General features: G+C 34.9%; 1 protein-coding gene across 1 annotated transcript in view; it reads right to left on the reverse strand.

Annotated features, from left to right (window-relative positions):
- Positions 1 to 9,689, reverse strand: part of LOC144468406 (protein gooseberry-neuro) — a 37,176-nt gene extending 27,487 nt beyond the window's left edge. The window contains exons 1-2 of the mRNA XM_078177843.1: positions 9,638 to 9,689; positions 1,227 to 1,540 (exon numbers count right to left, since the gene is read on the reverse strand). Of these exons, the coding sequence (XP_078033969.1) occupies positions 1,227 to 1,540; positions 9,638 to 9,689 (366 nt within the window). The remainder of the gene's footprint in view (positions 1 to 1,226; positions 1,541 to 9,637) is intronic.
- Positions 9,690 to 12,605: the final 2,916 nt, after the last annotated feature.

A 12,605-nucleotide genomic window follows, 5' to 3' on the forward strand; every position in this document is an offset into this window, starting at 1 on the left:
AACCTCACCAATTGCGTTAGGAGTCAATTTGATGTTCAAATTGTATCACCGTAGTGCATTAGGGGCCAATTTGACTTGCTCAGTATCCTAAGCTTACGAACCAGTTACAGTAGTAGTCATAAGTTAAAAACGATGCATTTTTATTCAAGTTATGCTCATATTCCCGCTAGTTTATCTATTCTGTATCATTTTAAAATGAACAGATGTAAATGCTACCTTCTTAATCTCAAACATAGAACTGCAAAATTTATGCAAAACAGTAGCGTCTTTACGTTTTTAGTATCGCGACTTAGTCTAGCGAGAAACACTTTACGAATTCGTATGTCGTTTTAATATACAAATATAAAAAACCACGTATAGTGTGCCTTTGGCCGATTTAAATTCATTTACCGGGCATAAAAGTATGGAGAAATCACGACGTTTACTACTTAACGAAAGGGAACGAGTCGTAAGATAGTGTAACCGAAAGAAGACGTTTAACGGAGTAGCAGCTACTGTTGCTAGCAAATTGCTGAAATTCTGAAGATTGTTTCTTGTGAAACGATGGGATAAATTTCTTTATTCAAGTCAGCATTCGAATAAAAATTGTGAGAAGTTTACATGAATTCATTTTTCTTATTCTTGTAAAGGAACACACGTAAATTTCTTTCAGTGTTTGGTAGATTTAGTGTTAAGAGGCGAGAAATTGTTCAGAAGTAAGAGTGGTACACATGTTTAACAATTAGCCCTTAATTTGTTCGATTTTAAGCTGGCCGACTATCAAAAACAATCATAAAAATACACGATCATTTTCGTTCTTCAACTGATATTACAATTGAAATCGATTTAAACAATGATACACAAATCGACGCTGAAACAGTTAGGAAACAGTTGTTACATTTTTAATTGTGAGCACGAGAACTACGTAAGAAACCAATACTGAATACCAAAAATCGAAAAATGAGGCTTGCATCAGCTAAAACTTATAACGCTGGACAAGTTAGTAGTATTGTTAATATCATATTATATTATTAGGATTAGAAGTAGTATTCTCGGACGAATCGATGTTTAATCATGTTTCTTTTCATAGATTGCAATACGCGAAAAGTCGCTCTGAAGAATATTTGCAATCGCAATACATTTTACTAATTTCTTTCTTCTTTTTCGTTTTAATCTTTCGTCCATTCCTGCGCCTACAGTCGGAATAAATTGCACTAAATTGAAATAAATTTTGCTTTGTTTCTTACCTTTACGAGTTTGTCTCGAATTTCCCACGAAAAAATGCCAGGATTGTCTCTCTTCATTTCTTCGATCCTTGACTCGATCTCAGGCGTGGCTACCCTTGGCTTGCTGCCTCCAATGACACCAGGTCTAATCGAGCCGGTCTCTTGATAACGATTTAAGATCTTTGAAACGCACCCATGAGACACGCGAAGCTGCCTAGATATGATACAAGGACGCACTCCCTTACATGCCATTTCGACTATTTTCAGTCGGGTGTGATTCGGTAGCGGCCGACCATTGATGAAGACTCCTCCCAGTTGATTCATACGTCCTTGCCCTGACAAAATATTTCACCAGTCTCTTAACTCTTTCATTGAAAACAGTTAAACGTATTCGTAAATACTTTATCGCGCATAATTCGATAAGTGTGATACTCCAGTTTATTTACGTTAGCTAGTGTTTTTATAGCAGGCATTTAATTAGGAGTAATCGACATTGAGCAATCGCGTCGAATTTTTTTCATTGGGGAAACTATAGTTTCTTTTCTTAATTAATTTTCAACTTAAGAATTTTTCTTACTTCTTTTTGTTTTAAATAAGTAAAATGACTAGAACCGAGGAAACGATGGTTGCATCTTATTGACACGCGATTGTGTATGCCGCCCTTTATTCTCGTTAATTTTGTTTATCATTCTTTCTAAAAATTTGCAAATAATATTGAAGGATAAACAAATACTTTTGAAAAATGTTTGAGCAAACATAGAGTTTTAATAAAAAATGTGTACTGCAGTAAAAGACGTCTTAATAGTTTTTAAGATACTTTTCCTAGACAAATCAGTTGTTATTTATGACTTTTTGAATGTGGATAGGTATAAAATTAATATCCAACATAGCATCATGCGATGATCATCGTATCCTTGTAGCCGTTCATCTTTTATTTAAAAGATTTTTTAGTATCCAATATTTTCATATTTTTAGATTCATTTATAAATAACCAAATTTAGATAGATTACACTGTACGCGTGTAAAAAATGTATGTGTATTCTATAAATGTAAGGTGATCAAATATCTGGAACAGTTAATTTTGATATGCGATTGACGATGTCACGATCTTACGAAGAGTTTGTAAAGGATACACAAATTTTAAAATAAAATTACGCAAAATCTTGCAAAAAATAGCACTTTCTAACAGAAATTAGAGAACTATTGTAGATTTGCATTAAAAAATAAAACAAACAACTTGTACAATCCGTACTAATTTGGAGAGTTCAACTTTGAAAACAAAGACATTACCGTTATACATTTTATTCATTACTATTATAAATTTGACTATTTTCGAGCTTATGCACTGGAATCTCTAATCAGTTTTCATTATTTCTCAGTTGTAAATCTAAAAGTACGCGCCTTTCTTTACAAAATCTTTGGACTTTACAATGATTAATTTTGAGCACCTATTAATTGTATGGTTAAAGATAGAATAAACTATTGATTTCAGTATATGTATACATTATTATATTTAAGCAGTTCACAAAAACAAATAGTAATCAAAGAGTAATACGAAATGAGGTATTTTTCTTCTATTTTTTGGACCTGCGATTTTGTGCCAAAATAGAAAGCGTACAATAAAATATTAACCCTTTATAATATTAAGGGATTTAGAAGCATAAAAATCTTCTCGCGGTCAGATTTTCTTGTTAAGGGAGTGTTTCTTGACTGCAAAAGATATACTAGTGTTTTTACAAAAAAAACTCCTTAATAAAACTAAAAAACGCACGCACTCCTCACTAGAATACTTGCTTAAAGCACAACGTTGTATTAATTTCTATGAACGAAAGACGTCTAGTTAGTAAACGATAATAGACGACTAGTACAAGTAAACGTAAAGTGTGAAATCGTACGATTTCAAAATCTTACCGCCTACTTTGCGTATTTTTGTCACAATCGGGGAATATTCAATTACTAAGTAGAGGAGACACAGCAGCTGAAGTAGCTCGGAACATGGTTCAGAGGTGAGAAACGAAAAAATTTGAGGTGCAATTGCAGTGATTGGGCTTGAAATTAGCGGCTGAATTCAGGTCCGGGACACACACGTGAAATCAGATAACAGGTCGGCGAGTTCGAGTCGGAGAATACCAAAAATGAAACTAACAGCCGTAAAATTGAAGAAGTTATGCGCACGGGAGATCATTTCCATGTCTGACGAATGTAATGCCCGATCGTTAGTCGAATTAGCCATCCTTCCGTACATGGCATTACTTTCTTTGGCATCTTACACCGCGGTTCCGTCACAATAATTACCGTCCTCGCATGCAAAAATCTGGTTCGAACCCGAGCAAACACCGGAAGCATACGATTACCTTAATAACATCTTTGGCGAAACTCTGGTTTATGACAACCGTTCGGCAACGATCGTTTTTCTACGTGCATTGCGTCAGATTTAATTATACACATTATAATATACGTACGGGATATAAATGTATATCCCGTAATAAAAAATATATTATATTTACAAATACTAAAATGCCAAAAATACTTTTATAATACCTTACGTCTGAATTCTTAAAATTAATACAATTTAAAATTTAAGTGCATATTCAGTGTACTTACGCCTACAGACAACTAAAACTAACCCAAGATTTCCGTTTTTCACACTTTTTAAGCTGCCACTATTGATGAATCAGTAGAAAAAGTCAAGTTTCAACCATTTCTTTTCTTTTGTTCTATAATATCGATAATTCATGGGGCAAAAGGGTTGATTTATTTCTGGAGTTTAACGTTCACCTCTATTTTGAAGATCTAGTAGACAAGATTGAGTCTGTAATGGACAATTTAAAGTTTTTATTTTTCTGAATACTAGATTTTTAACTTTGTAAAATGCAAGCAAATGTGAATATTAACATAAGCTTATTGCATTATTATTACGATCTTTATACAAATTCTCGTATTCATATGTTCTTTTAAAAACTTAGATTAAACAAAAATATCTTGGCTATCTAAAAAATTACTCACTATAGAAGGAGAATAGAAATGCTATTAGATCTTGTTAATTTTTACGTTGCTTTGCATTTGAAAATCTGCGCATGTTACAAATGCATTCTAAGTATATATATCGTTATTAGGTAAAGTTCATAAAACTGTCATAATTAGACTGTGGATTTTGGTGTCAAAGAAACATTTTTCAAAACTCTTAGGGATTTATATATTTCTTTAACCCTCGCATGGAGGATTATAGTGACCGGTGGCTGACTCTCGTATGATCTATACTAGCATCTAATGTATACATGGTGTCCTGAAAATGTCTAACAATCCGGAAATTAGAGATTCCTGAGGTGATTCGAAGAAACTTTTTCATTTAAAAAAATACTCGCCATAGCATCGTTAACGAGTTATTAACATTTTAGCAACCAGTCGTAAGCATAACATTATTTGTAGCGTTAAACAATATTTATCTATTTATCTTATTCACCACAAAAGGTGTGTAATATTTAAAAAATTATATGGCAGCTCACAGTAGTAAAATTAAAGACTTTTACCTCGATAAAAGGTAACAAATTATTGATAACCATGACAATTAATTCACAGGCTATCGGTCTTAAGTATAAAGCCGATTAATAGACTACCGGTCGGTAAAGCGTTAACAAAAAAGAACATTGAGTAATGAGAAACAAGTATCGCTGACGAGAAGTGGATGAGTCAATGAGATAAACGGTGCTTCGTCTGCTCGTTGGTTCGGCTGCATCGCATCAGTAGAGCTCGCCTCTCATTGGTCAATGTTTTTTTGTTAATAACTCGTTAACGATGCCTCGGAGAAAATTTCTGTAAACGAAAATGTTGCTTGAAATGATCTCAGATATCCCCCATTTCCGAATTGTTAGACATTTTTGGAACTGTCTATATACATATACACGTTCAACAGTTTGCTGGAGCGAATACATACAGAATGTCTTGTCTAAAAGAATACAGCAGGATATCTCGAAAGGAGTCGGAATAATTAAAAAATTGTTCCTACAAATGTTATTTAGTAGAACGGGCTACATCATGTAGTATTAATTGTTTTTTTGTGGGTGGAGTAATATAGGAGATGTGTAAATCTACCTACTTTTCTTAAAAGAAAAGTTATATTTTCTTCTTCCGAAAGTAACAAAAAGCATTGAGAGAAATTCAAAGAGGTGCTATATGATATTATTCTGACTTCGATGAAGGTAAATCGTTAGCTCATGTACATTTTCTGCATTGGTCGACGAGTAACATCCAGCAGCCGCTGATGTGTAGCGTCGGTTGCGTTTGTATCAACTTACTGCAATTATGATATTATAAATATGGATTCATTGCTAATGCCATAAATTATCGATTACAATTTTAACTTACTAATTGAATTATCTTTTATCACTCCACGTGTACATCATCATTGAAAATACACGTTTGTAATCGTTTTAAAAAGTGTGTTTCAACAATTTTTAACATTTCGTCCGATATTAAGCTGCATGCGATCGCGAATCATTTACATTTTCTACTGGGGTCTGAAAGACTACTTATTTTAAGTATACCCACAGAAAAAAGTCACATATAAAAAGATCGAATAACCTAGGAGACTGTGCAATTGGTTCACTACGTCCAATCTATTTATTTCTGGAAATATTATTTAGCCAGTTACGATCTCTATAGCATAGTGGAGGGTGCCACATCTTGATGAAATTAAAGATTTTGTCTTTGTACTACTGGCATTTTATCTAAAGCATCAAATAACTCTGTTTCGGGAAATCTTAAATATGATTCTGCTGTTACGTTTCCTTAAAAAAAGAAATGTCCAATTATTTTGTGGTTATGGACAGCACATCACACCGTAACAAATTTCCCATACCGAATGTTGCATCCCTGTTTATAATATTATAACTGCAGTGACTTGTTACGAATGCAACCGACGCTGCACAGCAGCGACTGCTGGATGTTGGTCGTCGACCGATGCAGGAAACGTAAAGATAAGCTAATGATTTACCTTGGTTAAACTCAGAATAACATCGTATAGAACTTTCTCGGATTTCTGTCAGTGCCTGCTATTAGTTTGCGAAGAACAAAAAATATAGCCTTCCATTTAAGAAAATTAGATTGACCTTCAGATTTCCTGCAATATTTCATCCCCAAGAAAACACTTAACACTACATGATGTAGTCCGTCTTACTGAATAACTTTTGTAGAAGCAGTTTTTAGTAACTATGACTACTTCCGAGATATCGTCACTTAAACATGACACCCTGTGTAAGAGCTTCATTTCACTTACATTGCTTTATTTATTTTTCAATTGTTGCTAATATTACCGCAAGAAAGGCGATGGAGAATAAAAACTTTTTCTACTTTTTCTATTTAGGGTAAGTAATTTATTACGCTTCCTTACATATTAAGGGCGACCGCAAATCCAGCATGGGAGGGCTAAATTCTATGTACCAATGTTCATAAAAAATGCATAAAATCCACGGATTTTATAGTTAGTCACAGCTTTAGGCAGAAGCAACGTTTGATTAAAATTACGAAATTTGAATTCGACTTGCCTATTATTAGTTTTGTTGAAGAGAATCTCCTAGCATCGTATAATTTTTTTATTACGAACATAGCAAATGGATTCAGTTGATCGAACACTCGTCATAGAAAATCTATACAAGTACGCTAAAGATAATTTATTAAATGATCAAATGCTTATGAATTTCTATTAGATTTAACCAAAAATAATTCCCAATTTGATTTTTAAAATTCTTTAATATCAAACTAAATTATTTAATATTTTCTAAGATCCTGATTATCGCAACGTTTTATATCTCTACTCCAATTCATCCATTCTCATTGTTGGACTGTAGATCTCTATGAAAAATAAAAATGTTCTTTGTAAGTCGTAACAAACAGTAGTCGGCTAGTGATTTCATTCTTCCCTTCACAATTTTGGCAAGTTACAAATAACCCAGAGGTATTCTTAAATTTTGTTTCATCATCTAAGTGGTTTAAATTTGACTTATTCACTTTTGTCGAAGATCCATTTAGTCCGCGATCTACTCATCGCTATTGTCATCTCGTACTCGTTCGACAGCTTCTTGTCTATAATTGAAGTTATTTATGACTGAAACCCAATTGATATTTAGCGTGATTTAGATTGTAGAAACTAGCGTAGCAAGACGATTAGCCTACGCCTCCAGTTCAATGCCTGCTGCGAAAGATGAACGAGTCGGATGAATTGCACCGTGCCAATTAATGAATAATTTCTTTCGTGTAAGATACTTTGAGGAGTCACTTAACTCTTCGGATCGCAGCGAAGTTTTTCTTGAAGTATTTATTAGCCAAATGGATATTGAACGGCGGAGCCTGCCTGCTATTACGGTTAACTGATTGGACACCTGTTATAATTCAATCGTCTGGAAAGTAGTAGTTGATCGTAGGTTCCTTTCAATTACATAACTGATTTATCACTAGAAGAATTTGTAAACTCTTTTAACGCCCTACTGTTTTGCATTTAAACTGCTCATTTTTCTTGTGAGCGCATAAAATGCGCAGACAATTTATTGCATCGCGTTTCATGCGTTATCAATAACTTTATTCGCATTTTATTGTAAATACTTTTAAAATCAACACATTTCATACTTAATTATCTAATAATATCACACATTTATAAACCATATAACACATGATATACAACATATAAAGCGCGATTGTTGATTGATTTATGAATTCTTTGGACATAAAATTTATATGATATGGTTAAAACGATTTTATCTAATTATTTATACGGTGGTTCGTGAATAAGAACTGCTCGCGTTTTATTAACTGTCTTCAAAACAAATAATTCGTGCTTCCTACCTCAATTAAACGACAACTGTGATTTATAATTTGTCATATTGCTCGCTTAGTTTGTTATACAATATTCTAAAGATACTCCCAGCAGAGAAATTCGTATCATATATGTATGTGAGTATGTACTCGTTTTGTTTAAAAATGTCACACAGGAGCTCTGTATTTGATAATTCTATGCACACCGATTTGCCAATCTTTCACTTTATAAATCTTGCCTATCTAGATTCGGTTTCATTAATTGATTAATTTGAATATTGAGAAAATTATCGAGGGCTGATATTCAGCACCCAATACGTTTGCGGACGTGAATGCTGTGACATTAATTTTCATTTCGATACAAAAAGACAAGAATGTTGTAACATTCGTATTCGTAAGTCACATTATCATACATTGAAGTCTATGTATCTTGAAATATTGTAACCATATAATTACAATACACCAAAAGTTAAATTATAACAGGAATCATCATGCTGTTGCGATATAATATAGTAAATAAAAGATTTTGTGGTTTTATTTGTGTAGTTTACGTAATCATTGCCAGAACATTAATTTCTATGGAAATCGCGACGTCTTTTAACCCCCGAAGGACGGTGTCCATTATAATCATCCGCGAAATACACGAAATAGATGGTACAAATTGTTAATTGTTTAGTTAATTTTATGTATTGCGGTTGAAACATAAACACGTGCCAAATATAGCGTATATAAACAAGTAAAATATATTTTCCACAATGTAGATAGATTATTTGATCAACCCTCCAGCAATCACTTTACAGTATTAATAATTTAGTGTCGTCTTATCGGCGAAATCCAAGTGGTAAACGTTAAAATGTGATATTCCGAGCACTCGGACAAAGCGGAACTAATTAAAATTTGGATATCACAGTTGGGTTCCATTTTCGTAGCTCATTAAAATTTATACTGTCCGCGAACGTGTTGACGTATTAAGGAGTGCTGAGTCGACGGAGTTATGGAACAAATTATAATGCAAGCAGATTGAAGTTCTTCGCATTGTCAATATTTTCGATCTCACTATTTTTTCAATCGGTCGAACTTATTTTTACGAGATCTTTCGATAGATACACCCCACTCCTCCTCCTCGCGCCCTCTCTAAAAGGATTAGAACACCCGCTGATTTGGTATAAATTGTAATTTTTCATTGAGTTTAGATACTGTTTTATGTTTAGCATTCAGTTATAAATATTTGTCACTTATGTAGTTAGTTCACTCATTTATTACATGACTAATAAAACAGATGCTGAAGTTAGTCCAAGAAGTAAGTCGAAAATGTATATTGATGAAATGAAAATTTAATTTTCTTTTACAAGATTGACTTTATTTTTATTATAACGTAAAAAATATATGGAGGTATACATGTACTTGTTAAAGTTTCACACGATTAACATTGAAATAAATCGAAGAAATTATAACGATTTTCTATCGTTTCTTAAATTTAATTAATTTTCTATGAGTGGCTTGACACTTTTGGATGGGAGTGGATTACAAATCTTATACTCTACGGCTACAGGATGCATAAACCGAAATGTATCGCAGCATCGACACTCTGCGGCGTTCCTCTTAAAAACGCCTAGGGTACCAACCTTGAAACGGATAGCCTCCGAAAATGGGTCTCATGCCGTTGGTGACATCCATGTCGACTGGTGGTCCCGATTCACGTGTTTTGTACACCGTGCACTAGAAAATCCGTGGATACGTGGTCCCAAATTCACTCTGTCCGACGTCAACAAAGACACACCAATATCGGTTTTCACGAACGACGAGTTCGCGTCGCTATCGGTGGAAAGAACCACGCCGACCCGAGTAGCTCGCGGTAAAAAGGCAGGCACGACGCGACGCGACGACGGAGACGGAGAACGGGAAGGACGGAGGACGGACGAGATGCATCGGCTTCGCGTGGAGGGCAGGACACGCGCCCGGAGATAGAGGAGAACGAGCGGAGTGCAGAAGGGACGAGAAAAAAAAAAGAAAGGAAGAAAATGAAAGGAAAAACGGGCTCGGTAGGGGGACTATCGCGGGGTAGCCAGCCGCCAGCCAGCCAGACCGTTCCAGGCCGAGATACTAAACAAGAAAACGAATAAGCAGGCAGCACGCGTAGCTTTCGTTGCGAGGGGTACCGGTGCAATAACGTGTCAGTTCTGCCACTGGTACCCTCGTGTCCCTCCAACTGTGTCGAGCAATGGGGGGCTTTCTATCTTCCTTTGTCAAACCCGGCCGCCTAGAAAAAAGAAGGGGGCCGTCGAGGCTCTGGGACTAACGGGGTATATATCACCGGGGTCTCACTGTCGGCTACGCCCTGCTATTTGGTTGGTAAGCGATCACCTAGCGAGGAACGCGGTGGGCGTTCTTACGTACGGAAACGCCTACAGGGCGCAGTGCCGCGATCGCTGCCCGCTCCTGACTGGCTTGGTTTCCGCACGTGAGTACACGATACGTTCACGGGCCCCAGGATTTCGTGAAACCTCGCCGGGTATCGCGCTTTTTCTGCAGCTGAGGCCACGCGACTTCAAAAGATGAGCAGAAAAGCCGCGTGGCCCGGGTAGCTGGCCCAAGTCACACAAACGAGACCGGCGCATATCCCCACCCGACCGGCGCACACTGTAAGCTTTTGCGAATCTAGCTGGATGAAATTATGTAAACAATGAAAAGTCAGAATTGTATAAAATTTATTTAGAAAAAAAAAACAAAATGGTCTTGTACTATAAAGAAACGTGACATATAATTAGAAATATTAGAAAATTTAGTAATACTTTCAGAACTCCTAGTAAATTCTGTCAGGGTACTGACATTATTTCTTTTACCATTTTGCCTCAATTTGAAATGAGCGTCATGCGTTAGTTATTTTAAAGATCGCTCTGTGAGCAGTGATTGCAAATTTTGTCTTCTTCATTTAGACGCACTAGAAACAAATGTTTTCTGTGACCGAGCCTTGTGTTACTTCCACTGGAACTTCTTGTACCTACTAAATCAAGATTGTTGATTGTATTGGTTGTATTTAAATAATCCTCGTATTTAAAAAAGAAAAAAATATTTTATTGCGATGACAAGTTCTCCATCTTCGACTGAACCCAGTATGGAATATATGAATGAATTAGCCGGTTAATTTCTTCTAACATAATAGATGAACACTTACGATGTTTTAATTTCGTTTGAAGATATTGTACAAGAATGTTTTCTGAATTGTAGGAAATGTATCGCGACTAAGTATCGTTAGTTTTTAATACTTCATAGATATACTTTAACTTTTGAAACTATCACAATGACATCTGAGAAATAGTTCATGTATTAGCTGCAGTTGAAGTTAAAATGGTTTCACATGCAAGGAATCATGACGAATTTACTTAAATATTTCACAATTTTTATTCTAATGCAGCCCTTAATAACGAAATTTATCTCGTCGCTTCTCAAGAAACAGTTTTCATAATTTCAACAATTTGCTAGCAACAGTAGCTGTTAGTCCGTTAAATGTCTTCTTTCGGTTACACTGTCTTACGACTCGTTCCCTTTCGTTAAGTAGTAAATGCCGTGATTTCTCCATACTTTTATACTCGGTAAATGAATTTAAATCGGCCAAAAGGCACACTATACGTGGATTTTGATATTTGTATATTAAAACAACACACGAATTGGTAAAGTGTTTCTCGCTAGACTGATCGTCGTAAACCAGTGTCCAGCGTCCATAAAAGTCAGGATACTAAAAACATAAGAACAACTCTTTTTTGCATAAATTTTGCAGTTCTATGTTTGAGATTAAGAAAGTAACACCTGCATCTGACCATTTCAAAACGAAACAAACTGAATAAATAAGTAACAGTGATACAATGTGCGTGTAACTGATATTAAAATTCATCGTGTTAAACTTATGACCGCTGCTGTATGCTTTTAGTCATGTTTATGTTCCACAGACAGATTTCTTGTTAATACATATGTAGATGGAAGATTATGCGTGAAAGTAAGATTAGGAACTATGGGCATACTTCATTTGACTGCGGACGGCGCGTCTGCGACGAAAAGTGGGAAAGACTAAACGTAAAACAGTAGAAAGATTAAAAGAATTTCAGCTTCTGTAGCTTAATGTGACTTTAACCCCATTTACGGACGTACCGGTTTTTTCTAATTTAATATAATTTTTAGCAACAATGCTGCGAAATTATTTTGCCCCGGTAGTTCTCCTATTGTAATTAAGAACGTTATACATCGCAATTTTCAACCTTTATTTTAGGTATTAGAATAAACGTAATGTTTTAAAAAATTGTAAGTTCGTCGTTAATTAACATTTTAAGATGGATATTTGCTGTTTTCAAATTATATAAATATTGTAGAGTGGTGTGAATAATTATAGATATAAAGCAACCGTTAAACTTTTAGTAGTATTTAAAGAAAAACTTATGTATGTACCATACTTGAATATTTCCATCTTCTATCATTTCTAATGTAAAATATACAAATATAGTTCTTTTTATTGATTCTATTTAAACATCTGTAAAAATGTAAAAGTCGCTTTGACTTTATTGGCAAAACTGTGAGTAATCTCTTTCAAGTGATCTAGCC

Source organism: Augochlora pura, chromosome 4 (genome assembly GCF_028453695.1).
Source record: "Augochlora pura isolate Apur16 chromosome 4, APUR_v2.2.1, whole genome shotgun sequence".
Classification (NCBI taxonomy): Eukaryota; Metazoa; Arthropoda; class Insecta; order Hymenoptera; family Halictidae; genus Augochlora; species Augochlora pura.